The 18,358-nt window shown below is 45.9% G+C and overlaps 1 protein-coding gene across 2 annotated transcripts in view; it reads right to left on the bottom strand.

The window, feature by feature from the left end:
- The window catches only part of LOC124032171 (reelin-like), a 338,397-nt gene that overhangs the window by 128,266 nt on the left and 191,773 nt on the right, over positions 1-18,358 (bottom strand). For both annotated transcript variants that reach the window (XM_046344341.1, XM_046344351.1), the window contains exons 5-8: positions 3,121-3,153; positions 2,936-3,014; positions 1,621-1,717; positions 396-447 (exon numbers count right to left, since the gene is read on the bottom strand). In XM_046344341.1, the coding sequence (XP_046200297.1) occupies positions 396-447; positions 1,621-1,717; positions 2,936-3,014; positions 3,121-3,153 (261 nt within the window). The remainder of the gene's footprint in view (positions 1-395; positions 448-1,620; positions 1,718-2,935; positions 3,015-3,120; positions 3,154-18,358) is intronic.

Below are 18,358 nucleotides of genomic sequence, written 5' to 3'. Positions count from 1 at the left end.
GAGAGAGGGAGAGAGTGAGTGGAGGAGAGGGAGAGAGGGAGAGAGTGAGTGGAGGAGAGGGAGAGAGGGAGAGAGTGAATGGAGGAGAGGGAGAGAGTGAGTGGAGGGAGGGAGAGAGGGAGGGAGGGAGAGAGGGAGAGAGGGAGAGAGTGAGTGGAGGAGAGGGAGCGAGGGAGGGAGTGGAAGAGAGGATGACTATTGGGCTGTACACACTGTGTGGTATTTGGGGAGTGTCTAAATGTAAATATGACAACATGCTAAGTAAGAGCTCTTTGTTGTTTCAGGGTCTCCTTTAAACCATCAGTACGTAACTCTAGTCAGCATGATGTGTGGTACAACATGTCCCATATTTGCCCAAGACAAGGAGTGCTAAGTAAGCTGTAAATAGTACTCACCGAGAGCAAACTGCAGGACGGAGGCTGTGCTGGTGTTGAGAGGAACGCTGATCTAGAAGGAGAAGGGGTACAGATCATTGTCTGAATGTGTTTTGAAACGTGTGTTCGTCTGGGTTTGCTTGTATTTCTCTCGACTGAACTAGTGCAGCTGCATCGAAAGCTTGGAAGACTGACAGACAGACTGTAACGCTTCTCAGTGGGTTCGATTCCCGGGACCACCCATACGTAGAATGTATGCACACATGACTGTAAGTCGCTTTGGATAAAAGTGTCTGCTAAATGGCATATATTATTATTATTATTATTATCATAACAGAGACTCCATGAAATCAAGATACACTAAACAGCTGGTCGCTGTGAAATAGCACATTAACTTGATAATGACCATACTTGTTGGACAAGGGCAAAAGTGTGTGTTTGAGGTATCATTTTGTGTATCAGGTAGCCTAGTGGTTAGAGCGTTGGGCCAGGAACCAAAATAGTTGTGGTCCTTCTGTAGCTCAGTTGGTAGAGCATGGCGCTTGTAATGCCAGGGTAGTGGGTTCGATCCCCGGGACCACCCATACGTAGAATGTATGCACACATGACTGTAAGTCGCTTTGGAAAAAAGCGTCTGCTAAATGGCATATATAGTTGCTAGATCAAATCTCTGAACTGACAAAGTACAAATTCTGCCCCTGAACAAGGCAGTTAACCCATTGTTCCCCGGTAGGCTGTAATTATAAATAAGAGTTTGTTCTTAACTTATTTGCCGAGTTAAATAAAATAAAATAAATATTATAAATACATCTACTACATCTACATGATTAATGGTTCTTCAAGGGTTGTGGATCAATCATTGTTGTCGCGTGTGTTCAGGCATTAAAAAAAAATCCAACTAGCATGTTAAACAGACCATTTTAAAAATGCTTGCTATTTCCTGAGAGTGTGATGTAATGCTGGCTCATTTGCTGAGCTGGCCAATCAGCGCTCTACTCTCATGAATATGTTTTATTATCGGTATACGCCCACACCATTCTGTTGTTGAGGTAAGCCCACACCATTCTGTTGTTGAGGTAAGCCCACACCATTCTGTTGTTGAGGTCAAACCCACACCATTCTGTTGTTGAGGTAAGCCCACACCATTCTGTTGTTGAGGTAAGCCCACACCATTCTGTTGTTGAGGTATGTCAATGTAAACACATTAAAGTTTGCGGTATGTAAGTGGTTGTACAGTTATAGTTACCAGCTCTCTCTCTCCGAAGGGTTCACAGAAGGTGACTGCTCTGCCATGCATCAGAACCCCACACTGCTCTCCCACCTCACAGTTACTGCTCTCTGACCTGAGTGGGAGATAGTTAGGTCTTATTTAGATCAAAACCGCAGATGCAATTAAAGACAATGTCAGTATTTAGCGTATGCTAATTAAAGAAAAAAAGGTGCTACCTAGAACCTAGAACGGTTCTTTGACTTTCCCAATAAGAGAAGCCTTTGAAGAACCATTTTCAGTTCCAGGTAGAACCCTTTTCAGTTCCAGGTTGAACCCTTATGGTTCAAGGTAGAATTATGCTGGGTTCCGTGTAAAACCCTTTCCTAAAATAATTCTTCATGGAACACAAAAGAGTTCTACCTGGAACCAAAAAGGGTTCTCATATGGGGACAGCCGCAGAACCCTCTCGTAGTGGCATGTACCTCTCTTTTTGTGACATACATTAGAAGGCAGTGATAATTTATGCATGTTAAAAGTTTTCATGCAGTAAAGCAATACAATCACCATCTGGATTCTGTTCCAACATCAAGTGAAATACTATATACCTGGTACCTATATATTTGGTACCTATTTACCTGGTACCTATATATTTGGTACCTATTTACCTGGTACCTATATATTTGGTACCTATTTACCTGGTACCTATATATTTGGTGTTACCTACAGTATATATGTGTTACCTACAGTATATATTTGTTACCTACAGTATATATTTGTTACCTATATATGTGGTAGCTATATATGTGTTACCTACAGTATATATGTGTTACCTACAGTATATATTTGTTACCTATATATGTGGTAGCTATATATGTGTTACCTACAGTATATATGTGTTACCTACAGTATATATGTGTTACCTACAGTATATATTTGTTACCTACATTATATATTTGTTACCTACAGTATATATTTGTTACCTATATATGTGGTAGCTATATATGTGTTACCTACAGTATATATTTGTTACCTACAGTATATATTTGTTACCTACAGTATATATGTGTTACCTACAGTATATATTTGTTACCTACATTATATATTTGTTACCTACAGTATATATTTGTTACCTATATATGTGGTAGCTATATATGTGTTACCTACAGTATATATTTGTTACCTATATATGTGGTAGCTATATATGTGTTACCTACAGTATATATTTGTTACCTACAGTATATATTTGTTACCTACAGTATATATTTGTTACCTACAGTATATATTTGTTACCTACAGTATGTATTTGTTACCTACAGTATATATTTGGTACCTATATATATGTGTTACCTACCAGATGCTGGGGTCCAGTTCTCCCTGAAGGTTGGAGTCAAAGTCATCACGTAGCACAGCATGGTTACCATGGATCTCAGCTAGAGGTCACACATAACTTGGTTGAGGCTCCAATAATAAGGACTAACAACTTGTGTATAACCATATTAGATTGCTTTAAACGTGTGTTAGAAACCAAACACTCACCAAGACTGGGTCTCAACGGGGATTCAGTGGGAGCTGAAACAGAGAGAAGGCATGTCAGTTAACCCAGAACTGTATTCCCTTCATCTGACAGGCAGTTGAGGGTGGAGTAGGTCAGCCAAGACATGTCCCTCCAGTCTCAGAGTCACACACTGCTGCTAACTTAGCCAGAGTGATCAGAGTGTCATCTGTGATGTGTCACACCTATCAGACCCTGGGTGATGTGTACCTAGACCTATCAGACCATGGGTGATGTGTACCTAGACCTATCAGACCCTGGGTGATGTGTACTTAGACCTATCAGACCCTGGGTGATGTGTACCTAGACCTATCAGACCCTGGGTGATGTGTACCTAGACCTATCAGACCCTGGGTGATGTGTACCTAGACCTATCAGACCCTGGGTGATGTGTACTTAGACCTATCAGACCCTGGGTGATGTGTACCTAGACCTATCAGACCATGGGTGATGTGTACCTAGACCTATCAGACCCTGGGTGATGTGTACCTAGACCTATCAGACCCTGGGTGATGTGTACTTAGACCTATCAGACCCTGGGTGATGTGTACCTAGACCTATCAGACTCTGGGTGATGTGTGCCGAGACCTATCAGACCCTGGGTGATGTGTGCCGAGACCGATCAGACCCTGGGTGATGTGTGCCTAGACCTATCAGACCCTGGGTGATGTGTGCCGAGACCTATCAGACCCTGGGTGATGTGTGCCTAGACCTATCAGACCCTGGGTGATGTGTGCCGAGACCTATCAGACCCTGGGTGATGTGTGCCGAGACCTAACAGTCTTTATGTGATGTGTACCTAGATCTATCAGACCCTGGGTGATGTGTGCCTAGACATATCAGTTCCTGGGTGACATGTACCTCGACCTATCAGTTCCTGGGTGATGTGTGCCTAGACATATCAGTCCCTGGGTGATGTGTACCTCGACCTATCAGACCCTGGGTGATGTGTGCCTAGACATATCAGTCCCTGGGTGATGTGTACCTAAACATATCAGACCCTGGGTGATGTGTGCCTAGACATATCAGTCCCTCGGTGATGTGTACCTAGACCTAACAGTCTTTATGTGATGTGTACCTGACCTATCAGACCCTGGGTGATGTGTGCCTAGACATATCAGTCCCTGGGTGATGTGTACCTAGACCTAACAGTCTTTATGTGATGTGTACCTAGACCTATCAGTCCCTGGGTGATGTGGTCCTAGACCCATCAGTCCCTGGGTGATGTGTACCGAGACCTAACAGACTTTATGTGATGTGTACCTAAACCTATCAGTCCCTGGGTGATGTGTACCTAGATATATCAGCCCCTATGTGATGTGGACCTAGACCTATCAGTCCCTGGGTGATGTGTACCTTGATATATCAGCCCCTATGTGATGTGGACCTAGACCTATCAGTCCCTGGGTGATGTGGACCTAGACCTATCAGTCCCTGGGTGATGTGTACCGAGACCTAACAGTCTTTATGTGATGTGTACCTAAACCTATCAGTCCCTGGGTGATGTGTACCTAGATATATCAGCCCCTATGTGATGTGGACCTAGACCTATCAGTCCCTGGGTGATGTGGACCTAGACCTATCAGTCCCTGGGTGATGTGTACCGAGACCTAACAGTCTTTATGTGATGTGTACCTAGACCTATCAGTCCCTGGGTGATGTGTACCTAGATATATCAGCCCCTATGTGATGTGGACCTAGACCTATCAGTCCCTGGGTGATGTGTACCTCGACCTATCAGACCATGGGTGATGTGTGTCTAGACATATCAGTCCCTGGGTGATGTGGACCTAGACCTATCAGTCCCTGGGTGATGTGTACCTAGACCTATCAGTCCCTGGGTGATGTGTACCTAGACCTATCAGTCCCTGGGTGATGTGTACCACACCTAACAGTCCCTCTGAATTGGACAAAGTCCAGGCAGGGAGCTGGAAATCATGGTAACACATCACATGACTATGGAACACATCACATGACTATGGACACACATCACATGACTATGGACACACATCACATGACTATGGAACACATCACATGACTATGGACACACATCACATGACTATGGACACACATCACATGACTATGGAAACACATCACATGACTATGGAAACACATCACATGACTATGGAAACACATCACATGACTATGGAAACACATCACATGACTATGGAAACACATCACATGACTATGGACACACATCACATGACTATGGAAACACATCACATGACTATGGACACACATCACATGACTATGGAAACACATCACATGACTATGGAAACAAATCACATGACTATGGACACACATCACATGACTATGGAAACACATCACATGACTATGGAAACACATCACATGACTGTGGAAACACATCACATGACTATGGACACACATCACATGACTATGGACACACATCACATGACTATGGAAACACATCACATGACTATGGAAACACATCACATGACTATGGACACACATCACATGACTATGGAAACACATCACATGACTATGGACACACATCACATGACTATGGAAACACATCACATGACTATAGAAACACATCACATGACTATGGAAACAAATCACATGACTATGGACACACATCACATGACTATGGACACACATCACATGACTATGGAAACACATCACATGACTATGGACACACATCACATGACTATGGAAACACATCACATGACTATGGACACACATCACATGACTATGGACACACATCACATGACTATGGACACACATCACATGACTATGGAAACAAATCACATGACTATGGAAACAAATCACATGACTATGGACACACATCACATGACTATGGAAACAAATCACATGACTATGGACACACATCACATGACTATGGAAACAAATCACATGACTATGGAAACAAATCACATGACTATGGACACACATCACATGACTATGGAAACAAATCACATGACTATGGACACACATCACATGACTATGGACACACATCACATGACTATGGACACACATCACATGATTATGGAAACACATCACATGACTATGGACACACATCACATGACTATGGACACACATCACATGACTATGGAAACACATCACATGACTATGGAAACACATCACATGACTATGGACACACATCACATGACTATGGAAACACATCACATGACTATGGAAACACATCACATGACTATGGAAACACATCACATGACTATGGACACACATCACATGACTATGGAAACACATCACATGACTATGGAAACACATCACATGACTATGGACACACATCACATGACTATGGACACACATCACATGACTATGGAAACAAATCACATGACTATGGACACAAATCACATGACTATGGAAACACATCACATGACTATGGAAACACATCACATGACTATGGACACACATCACATGACTATGGACACAAATCACATCACACAAATGACTATGGAAACACATCACATGACTATGGACACACATCACATGACTATGGAAACACATCACATGACTATGGAAACACATCACATGACTATGGACACACATCACATGACTATGGAAACAAATCACATGACTATGGACACACATCACATGACTATGGACACACATCACATGACTATGGAAACAAATCACATGACTATGGAAACAAATCACATGACTATGACACACATCACATGACTATGGAAACAAATCACATGACTATGGACTACACATCACATGACTATGGAAACAAATCACATGACTATGGACACACATCACATGACTATGGACACACATCACATGACTATGGACACACATCACATGACTATGGAAACACATCACATGACTATGGAAACACATCACATGACTATGGAAACACATCACATGACTATGGAAACACATCACATGACTATGGAAACACATCACATGACTATGGACACACATCACATGACTATGGACACACATCACATGACTATGGAAACACATCACATGACTATGGAAACACATCACATGACTATGGACACACATCACATGACTATGGACACACATCACATGACTATGGAAACACATCACATGACTATGGACACACATCACATGACTATGGAAACACATCACATGACTATGGAAACACATCACATGACTATGGAAACACATCACATGACTATGGAAACACATCACATGACTATGGACACACATCACATGACTATGGACACACATCACATGACTATGGAAACACATCACATGACTATGGAAACACATCACATGACTATGGAAACACATCACATGACTATGGAAACACATCACATGACTATGGACACACATCACATGACTATGGAAACACATCACATGACTATGGACATCACATGACTATCACATGACTATGGAAACACATCACATGACTATGGAAACACATCACATGACTTTCACATGACTATGGACATTCACATGACTATGGAAACACATCACATGACTATGGAAACACATCACATGACTATGGACACATCACATGACTATGGAAACACATCACATGACTATGGAAACACATCATGACTATGGACACACATCACATGACTATGGAACACATCACATGACTATGGACACACATCACATGACTATGGACACACATCACATGACTATGGAAACACACATCACATGACTATGGACAAACATCACATGACTATGGACACACTTCACATGACTATGGAAACACATCACATGACTATGGAAACACATCACATGACTATGGACACACATCACATGACTATGGAAACACATCACATGACTATGGACACACATCACATGACTATGGAACACATCACATGACTATGGACACACATCACATGACTATGGAAACACATCACATGACTATGGAAACACATCACATGACTATGGACACACATCACATGACTATGGACACACATCACATGACTATGGAAACACATCACATGACTATGGAAACACATCACATGACTATGGAAACACATCACATGACTATGGAAACACATCACATGACCATGGAAAGGACCAACCTGAGCAGTATTTCTACTGGGATAAAAACAGAGGACATTTTTTTTTCAATTAGCTTCGAAGCAAAAAATAGAACATTGTGCGGTTCCAGTCCTTGTTGTCACAGTGTGCACTCTCCCTAGCTGTGGATAGTGGTGCTGTTCAGGTCCAGCCGTGATGTTAATTCCTCTCACTAATTAACTAATAAAGTAATGAAGGTTCCACTTGGATCTGATTAACGGTTGCCTGCCAATTAGCACTCCTCCCTCCCCGAGTCCCCCCCCCCCCCGACCCGTCCTTAATCTGTTGCCAAACCACTGTCATAATGCCACCATTAAACTCTCCCAGGAGACAGAGCTCTCTGAGAGACAAGGAGAAAGAGGAAGTGAGGCAGAGGAAGATTGTGTAGGCTGAGTTTGAATCAAGTGAACCGAGCAGAACCTGCTATTCGTTACAATGTGAGCACATTTCTGTCTGGGTTGATAAAAAGGCAGAAAGATGCTCAACTGAATCCCGTGAAACATCAATCCGTCTTCTTATTGAACAAAATAAAAAAAGGGAGCAGTCAAAGATCATAAGATTATTGCAGACATCTGAGTGCTTCAGAAAAATAATTCTGGGATCCTGAGGTAAGACGCTTTACTGTACTTTAGACTATTTCAGTAGGTGCTCTTTATCAGTACTCTTCAAGGAACATCTCGTACAAATAATGACCTCGATGACTTGAGACCCTCATGCCTCTTTTCCCTTTTTCAAACCTGTCTAGATCACTATCTTCATTAAAAGGGATTTATTCTCAGCTGAAGACAAGAGAGGGATAATCACCCACAGTGTTTTCTACATCCAGAATAAGCGTACACATCTGATAAACCCAAGTCTTTTGTCCAGATAAAAATCCCCATTTGCCTTCTCATCCCCAACTTTCATATACGAAACTTACAGGTGCTTTCAACTCTCCCCCAAATCCGACACTGTTCCCTAAAGCGTCTCAGACAGAGAGGGAGATCCCTCTTCCCACCCAAACTATTCTGGAAACAATGGAACCCAAATCTGGATTTTGGAGGGCTAGAGGGATTAAAAAAACAAAAATCGGACTTAAAACCGTCCCCCCTCCCCCTAAATTAAACGTCTTTCCCATAGTCCTACCCCTCTTGCTCTATTTCCTTCAAGCTGGCCTCATTTCTCCACATTGGATTCTAATACTGGAAGTTATGAGGATTTGCCAGTCAGCCATTCAAAGGGAGATTGGTGCGGGGAATCTTTAGTTTAGTTTAGTGCTGAGTGTAAAGTAAAAGTTTTGGGGAGTCTTAGCGTTCTGTTTGAGAGGACAGAGAAGAGGGACTTTGGGGACTGGGATAGTGACCGTATGACTGCGTGTGTGTGTGTGTGTGTGTGTGTGTGTGTGTGTGTGTGTGTGTGTGTGTGTGTGTGTGTGTGTGTGTGTGTGTGTGTGTGTGTGTGTGTGTGTGTGTGTGTGTGTGTGTGTGTGTAACACATTAAAGAGAGATCAAAGGGCCTTCAACTCCTAATCCTCTAAAATGTCTGCTGATTCAAAACATGTTTAGAGGGATCTATCAAACCCCAGTCCCCGAGCTCTAGTTTTCCCTGTTCGCTAATCATGAGCATTTCTATTACAACTTAACGAAGGGAAAATGTTGCAGTGTATTAGAAACATAACTATTTCACCTACGTATCCACCTTAATAAGTATATCCACGTCACATCACCTCTCTGCACACTGATGGACAGGATGAGGCCTTCAGGGGCGTGTCCTTCTTCGCTTCCCTCCTGTCCTTTCCTTCTTTCTCTAATAAGCACTCCCTCTCAGACTCTATCTAAAGATGTGTCGGTCTGGCAGGAGAAAGATTAGTCTGTCTGGCAGGAGAAGATGAGTCTGTCTGGCAGGAGAAGATGAGTCTGTCTGGCTGGAGAAAGATGTGTCTGTCTGGCAGGAGAAAGATGAGTCTGTCTGGCAGGAGAAAGATGAGTCTGTCTGGCTGAAGAAAGATGTGTCTGTCTGGCAGGAGAAAGATGTGTCTGTCTGGCAGGGGAAAGATGAGTCTGTCTGGCAGGAGAAAGATGTGTCTGTCTGGCTGGAGAAAGATGTGTCTGTCTGGCTGGAGAAAGATGAGTCTGTCTGGTAGGAGAAAGATGAGTCTGTCTGGCTGGAGAAAGATGTGTCTATCTGGCAGGAGAAAGATGTGTCTGTCTGTCTGGCAGGAGAAAGATGTGTCTGTCTGGCAGGATAAAGATGTGTCTGTCTGGCTGAAGAAAGATGTGTCTGCCTGGCAGGAGAAAGATGTGTCTGTCTGGCTGGAGAAAGATGTGTCTGTCTGGCTGGAGAAAGATGAGTCTGTCTGGCAGGAGAAAGATGAGTCTGTCTGGCTGGAGAAAGATGTGTCTATCTGGCAGGAGAAAGATGTGTCTGTCTGGCAGGAGAAAGATGTGTCTGTCTGGCAGGATAAAGATGTGTCTGTCTGGCTGAAGAAAGATGTGTCTGCCTGGCAGGAGAAAGATATGTCTGTCTGGCTGGAGAAAGATGTGTCTGTCTGGCAGGAGAAAGATGAGTCTGTCTGGCTGGAGAAAGATGTGTCTGTCTGGCAGGAGAAAGTCACAGATACTCCCTCCCACTCTCTCCCCATCCTCCTCCTCCCTCCTCCTCCTCCTCCTCCTCCTCCTCCTCCTCCTCCTCCTCCTCCTCCTCCTCCTCCTCCTCCTCCTCCTCCTCCTCCTCCTCCTCCTCCTCCTCCTCCTCCTCCTCCTCCTTCCCTCTCCCCCTCCTCCCACTCCCTCTCTTCTCTAACCCCTGCACGAGGAGCAGACAGTAGCCTCATTTCCATCAGATTAATCCTCCTCTTAGTTTCTTAAAGACTTCCATTACAGCGTTCTGTATTAGGGGTTCATCTCTGCTAATGTCTGTATCTCCCGGGGCCAGGGCTCACTCACACACACACACACACACACACACACACACACACACACACACACACACACACACACACACACACACACACACACACACACACACACACACACACACACACACACACACACACACACACACACACACACACACACACACACACACACACACACACACACACACACACACACACACACACACACACACTCTATAACATCCCAAACCAGAGGGGATGAACAGCCAGAGGAGGCAGTGGGAGGAGAAACTACATCAGAGTAAAGCTTTAGCAGTCTCAGATATATGGTACAAAGAGAGCAGTACAAGTCATCTTAAATCTCCTTCCCTTCGCTCTCCTTCTCTCTCTCCCTCTCTCCCTTCTCTCTCCGTCTCTCTACCCCTCTCTCCCTCTCTCCTTCTCTCTCTCCCTTCTCTCTACCCTTCTCTCCCTCTCTCCTCTCTCCTTTCTCTCTCTGTCTCTCTACCCCTCTCTCCCTCTCTCCTTCTCTCTCTCCCTTCTCTCTACCCTTCTCTCTCTCCCTCTCTCCTTCTCTCTCTCCCTTCTCTCTACCCTTCTCTCCCTCTCTCCTCTCTCCTTTCTCTCTCCATCTCTCTATCCCTCTCTCCCTCTCTCCTTCTCTCTCTCCCTTCTCTCTACCCTTCTCTCCCTCTCTCCTCTCTCCTTTCTCTCTACCCCTCTCTCCCTCTCTCCTCTCTCCTTCTCTCTCTCCCTCTCTCCTTCTCTCTCTCCCTCTCCTGCTCTTTCCTTCTCTCTCTCCATCTCTCCTTCTCTCTCTCTCCCTCTCTCCTTCTCTCTCTCCCTCTCCTGCTATTTCCTTCTTCCTCTATCTCTCTCCACAGAGTATGGGTATGCCGGACTCAGCTGTAAATCAGAAGTTGAGTCGTTGAGGTCTGGCTGTTGCAATTACTGACTCACCAGGATACAGGATTGTTGTTGTTGTTGATGAGTGCTTCACAGTGTGTGTGTGTGTGTGTGTGTGTTCCCCAGTAATTACTCTCTCATCAGGCTAATAGTATTCCACTCTCATTCTCTTTTCTGTTTGGGCCGTAATTCTTATTTAAAGCCACAGTGTCCTAATGAAAGGTGTAGATAAAAGAGGGTTGAAAGACAGTCTGGGTTTCAGAAAGACAGCATGACACCAACATCCTGTTTAGAGGCTGTCTGGGTTTCAGAAAGACAGCATGACACCAACATCCTGTTTAGAGGCTGTCTGGGTTTCAGAAAGACAGCATGACACCAACGTCCTGTTTAGAGGCTGTCTGGGTTTCAGAAAGACAGCATGACACCAACGTCCTGTTTAGAGGCTGTCTGGGTTTCAGAAAGACAGCATGACACCAACATCCTGTTTAGAGGCTGTCTGGGTTTCAGAAAGACAGCATGACACCAACATCCTGTTTAGAGGCTGTCTGGGTTACAGTCTTGTGTTTGCATACAAAATCAGACAAATTAGAAATCATTTAATGGCTGTGTGTCTGTGTGTGTGTGTGCGTGTGTGTGTGTGTGTGTGTGTGTAATCTCTGTCTAGCTGTGTGTGTGTGTGTGTGTGTAATCTCTGTCTAGCTGTGTGTGTGTGTGTGTGTGTGTAATCTCTGTCTAGCTGTGCGTGTGTGTGTGTGTGTGTATAATCTCTGTCTGTCTGTGTGTGGGGGTGTGTATAATCTCTGTCTATCTGTGTGTGGGGGTGTGTATAATCTCTGTCTATCTGTGTGTGGGGGTGTGTATAATCTTTGTCTATCTGTGTGTGGTGGTGTGTATAATCTCTGTCTATCTGTGTGGGGGTGTGTGTATAATCTCTGTGTGTCTGTGTGTGGGGGTGTGTATAATCTCTGTCTGTCTGTGTGTGGGGGTGTGTATAATCTCTGTCTATCTGTGTGTGGGGGTGTGTATAATCTCTGTCTATCTGTGTGTGGGGGTGTGTATAATCTCTGTCTGTCTGTGTGTGGGGGTGTGTATAATCTCTGTCTGTCTGTGTGTGGGGGTGTGTATAATCTCTGTCTATCTGTGTGTGGGGGTGTGTATAATCTCTGTCTATCTGTGTGGGGGGGTGTATAATCTCTGTTTATCTGTGTGTGGGGGTGTGTATAATCTCTGTCTATCTGTGTGGGGGGGTGTATAATCTCTGTCTATCTGTGTGTGGGGGTGTGTATAATCTCTGTCTATCTGTGTGTGGGGGTGTGTATAATCTCTGTCTGTCTGTGTGTGGGGGTGTGTATAATCTCTGTGTCTCTGTTCAAAAATCACTATAGACAGGGAGTGGGCCAGGAGGGTCTCTCCAGCACCCATAACCATAGCAACCTCCATGAGACAAGCATGGGGCCTCTGTTCACTAAAGCCACTTCAAAACGATGAGAGAGGGCGAAGAGAGGGGGGAGAGAGGGCGGAAATATGTGGAAGTGGAGAGAGGTAGAGAGAGGTTGGAGAGAAGTGGAGAGGGGTGGAGAGAGGGTGGAGAGAGGGTGGAGAGGGGTGGGAGAGGGGTGGAGAGAGGGTGGAGAGAGCTGGGGGCCCTAGCATTTTAGGGGTGGGGCTAAGCGATCAATTATGTTGTGTATGCCTGGAGCAGACCCTCCTGAGTGGTGGAGAGGATAATAAGGTTGGGAAAGGAGGGAGGGAAGAGCAAGAGAGTGAGAATGAAGAAAGAAAGAGAGAATGAGGAGAGATATAGTATGAGGAGAGAGAGAGAGATAGAATGAGGAGAGAGAGAGATAGAATGAGGAGAGAGAGAGAATGAGGAGAGAGAGAATGAGGAGAGAGCTAATGAAGAGAGAGAGAGAATGAGGAGAGAGAGAGATACAATGAGAGAGATGGAGAGAAAGAATGAGGAGAGAGAGAATGAGGAGAGAGAGAATGAGGAGAGAGAGAGAATGAGGAGAGAGAGAATGAGGAGAGAGCTAATGAAGAGAGAGAGAGAATGAGGAGAGAGAGAGATACAATGAGAGAGATGGAGAGAAAGAATGAGGAGAGAGAGAATGAGGAGAGAGAGAATGAGGAGAGAGCTAATTAAGAGAGAGAGAGAATGAGGAGAGAGAGATATACAATGAGGAGAGAGGGAGAGAAAGAATGAGGAGAGAAAGAATGAGTAGAAAGCGAGAATGAGGAGAGAGAGAGAGAGTGAGGCAAGAGAACAGAAAGGAGAGAGGAGAGCAAGAGAACAGAAAGGAGAGAGGAGAGCAAGAGAACAGAAGAAAGACAGGGGAGGTAATCAGATAGAGATTTAGAGAAGAGCAAGAACAGAGAGAGTGAGGGAACTAGCCAGAAGACACGACCAGTCCGTGAGCAGGCAAACTGGCCCAACACCCACTCTGACACCAGCCCAAGTCAATGGCATGTATCAGATGCTCAGCAGGCTCTGCTCACACTTGCCTGGTCTAAGGCCAAACCACGACCAACAACATTGGACACTTTATGGAACACAAAGCCTTCACTATCTCATCCTGGAATATCCCAGGTCTGAGGTCATCTGCCTTTGGCCTTAAGAGCAGGAACCCGGACTTCATCAAAGAAATCAGAAATACAGACATTGTCATCCTGCAAGAAACCTAGTATAGAGGAGACAGACCTACTGGTTGCCCTCTAGGTTACAGAGAGCTGGTAGTCCCATCCACCAAACTACCAGGTGTGAAACAGGGAAGGGACTCAGGGGGTATGCTAATTTGGTATAGAGCAGACCCAACTCACTCTATCAAATTATGAACGAAGAATGCACAAAATGGGACAAACACCAAATTGAGACTCTGCATGCAGAATTCTGCTAAAATATCCCCTGTGTACAACGTAGAACACCATATAATGCAGAGCAGAATTAGGCCGATACCCACTAATTATCCAAATCCAGAAAAGAGACGTTAAATTCTACAACCACCTAAAAGAAAGCGATTCCCAAACCTTCCATAACAAAGCCATCACCTACAGAGAGGTGAACCTGGAGGAGAGCAAACTAGAATGCAAACTAGAATGCTATTTGGCCCTAAACAGAGAGCAGAATACCTGACCACTGTGACCCAAACTTAAGGAAAGCTTTGACTATGTACAGACTCAGTGAGCATAGCCTTGCTATTGACAAAGGCCGCCGAAGGCAGACCTGGCTCTCAAGAGAAGACAGGCTATGTGCTCACTGCCCACAAAATGAGGTGGAAACTGAGCTGCACTTCCTAACCTCCTACCCAATGTATGACCATATTAGAGACACATATTACCCTCAGATCACACAGACCCACAAAGAATTAGAAAACAAACCCAATCTACTGGGTGAAGTACCACAGTGTGCCATCACAGCAGCAAGATTTGTGACCTGTTGCCACAAGAAAAGGGCAACCAGTGAAGAGCAAACACCACTGTAAATACAACCCATATTTATGCTTATTTATTTTCCCATGCCAATAAAGCCCCTTGAATCGAATTGAATTGATAGAGAGAGAGAGAGAGAGAGAGAGAGAGAGAGAGAGAGAGAGAGAGAGAGAGAGAGAGAGAGAGAGAGAGAGAGAGAGACAGAGAGAGAGACAGAGAGAGAGAGAGAGAGAGAGAGAGAGAGAGAGAGAGAGAGAGAGAGAGAGAGAGAGAGAGAGAGAGAGAGAGAGAGACACACACAGAGAGAGAGAGAGAGAGAGAGAGAGAGAGAGAGAGAGAGAGAGAGAGAGAGAGAGAGAGAGAGAGAGAGAGAGATCCACAAAGAAGGTTCCAGGGTGATGAGCTATGACTGGATGGCGTCAGCGGGCGGAGAGACCACCCTTCCTCCTGTAATAGCCCCATCATCCTCTATCTCACTGGCTGCCTCCCTCGGTTTCGTGGCTGTGATCAGCCGTCCCTCAGGCAGCAGTGTACTGTCTGCATGGTCCTGAGTTATATGGTCCTTTAGTAATTCATCTGAGCGTCCTCCAGGCCCATAAACAGACGATTTATACCCCTGGGGGAAATTACAGGAGCTGGCAGCACCAAGGAAGGAGCTAGGAACCTGGGCTGTCACCAGATAGAGAGGCTGATGGACTGCCCACTACGTGACTATGCCGTCAGCCTCCACCTTAGGCATCTCTCCTTCCCTTCATTCTTAGCCTTCCCAAGACACGGTCCTTGCTCGGCACCACCTCTCTCCCTTCTGTCTCCCCCAGCCACCAATCCTCAGCCTATGGAGACTCTGCCATACACCGCCCTCCCCTCCTTTCTAACCTCTTGTCGTGAGTCTCTAGCACTGCACACCGGCCACAACTCAACAGTCAGTTTCTTTATGGCCACTAACTAAGAAAGAGAGGAAAAGTATTTCCTAAGAAGTATACAATGATGGAGTGAGAGAGGAGAGGATGCTGTAGGAGGAGAGGAGTGATTGGTGAGAGAGAGGAGAGGAGTGATTGGTGAGAGAGAGGAGAGAGGAGTGATGGAGCAAGAGGGGAGAGGAGAGGATGTTGTAGGAGGAGAGGAGTGATTGGTGAGAGAGAGGAGAGGAGAGGAGTGATTGGTGAGAGAGAGGAGAGAGGAGTGATTGGTGAGAGAGAGGAGAGAGGAGTGATGGAGCAAGAGGGGAGAGGAGAGGATGTTGTAGGAGGAGAGGAGTGATTGGTGAGAGAGAGGAGAGGAGTGATTGGTGAGAGAGAGGAGAGGAGTGATGGAGACAGAGAGAGGAGAGGAGTGATTGGTGAGAGAGAGGAGAGGAGTGATTGGTGAGAGAGAGGAGAGGAGTGATTGGTGAGAGAGAGAGAGAGGAGTGATTGGTGAGAGAGAGGAGAGGAGTGATTGGTGAGAGAGAGGAGAGGAGTGATTGGTGAGAGAGAGGAGAGGAGTGATTGGTGAGAGAGAGGAGAGGAGTGATTGGTGAGAGAGAGGAGAGGAGTGATGGAGACAGAGAGAGGAGTGATGGAGTGATAGGTGAGAGAGAAGGGAGGAGTGATGGAGTGATAGGTGAGAGAGAAGGGAGGAGTGATGGAGTGATTGGTGAGAGAGAAGGGAGGAGTGATGGAGAGAGAGAGGAGTGAGGAGGAGAGGAGTGATGGAGAGAGAGAGAGAGAGGAGCGATGAGGAGAGGAGTGATAGAGAGAGAGAGGAGTGATGAGGAGAGGACTGATGGAGAGAGAGAGGAGTGATGAGGAGAGGAGTGATGGAGAGAGAGGAGTGATGAGGAGAGGAGTGATGGAGCGAGAGAGGAGTGATGAGGAGAGGAGTGATGGAGCGAGAGAGGAGTGATGAGGAGAGGAGTGATGGAGCGAGAGAGGAGTGATGAGGAGAGGAGTGATGAGGAGAGGAGTGATGAGGAGAGGAGTGATGGAGAGAGAGGGGTGTGATGAGGAGAGGCGTGATGGAGAGAGAGAGAGGAGTGATGAGGAGAGGAGTGATGGAGAGAGAGGGGTGTGATGAGGAGAGGCGTGATGGAGAGAGAGAGGGGAGTGATGAGGAGAGGAGTGATGGAGAGAGAGGGGAGTGATGAGGAGAGGAGTGATGGAGAGAGAGGGAGTGATGAGGAGAGGAGTGATGGAGAGAGAGGGGAGTGATGAGGAGAGGCGTGATGGAGAGAGAGAGAGGAGTGATGGAGAGAGAGGGGAGTGATGGAGAGAGAGAGGAGTGATAGAGAGAGAGAGGAGAGGAGTGATGGAGAGAGAGAGTGATGGAGAGAGAGAGGAGTGATAGAGAGAGAGAGGAGAGTGATGGATGGAGAGAGGGGAGATGAGGAGAGGCGGAGATGGAGAGAGAGAGAGAGGAGGATGGAGAGAGAGGGGGAGTGATGGAGAGAGAGAGGAGTGATAGAGAGATGGAGAGAGAGAGGAGAGGAGTGATGGAGAGAGAGAGGAGTGATGAGGAGAGGAGTGATGGAGAGAGAGGGGAGTGATGGAGAGAGAGAGGAGAGGAGTGATGGAGAGAGAGAGGAGTGATGAGGAGTGATGGAGAGAGAGGGGAGTGATGAGGAGAGGCGTGATGGAGAGAGAGGAGTGATGAGGAGAGGAGTGATGGAGAGAGAGAGGAGAGGAGTGATGGAGAGAGAGAGGAGTGATGCGGAGAGGAGTGATGGAGAGAGAGGAGAGGCGTGATGGAGAGAGAGAGGAGTGATGAGGAGAGGCGTGATGGAGAGAGAGAGGAGTGATGAGGAGAGGACTGATGGAGAGAGAGAGAGAGATGAGGAGAGGAGTGATGGAGAGAGGGGAGTGATGAGAGAGAGGGAGATGGAGAGAGAGAGAGAGAGAGTGATGGAGAGAGAGGGAGTGATGAGGAGAGAGGAGTGATGAGGAGAGAGTGATGGAGAGAGAGAGGAGGAGAGAGAGAGTGATGAGGAGAGGAGTGATGGAGAGAGAGGGGAGGATGAGAGAGAGGAGGGGGAGAGAGTGATGGAG

Source organism: Oncorhynchus gorbuscha, linkage group LG01, assembly GCF_021184085.1.
Source record: "Oncorhynchus gorbuscha isolate QuinsamMale2020 ecotype Even-year linkage group LG01, OgorEven_v1.0, whole genome shotgun sequence".
In the NCBI taxonomy this organism is placed as follows: Eukaryota; Metazoa; Chordata; class Actinopteri; order Salmoniformes; family Salmonidae; genus Oncorhynchus; species Oncorhynchus gorbuscha.
Note: the sequence above shows the minus strand (reverse complement) of the source record. Positions and strands in the feature narration are given on the sequence as shown.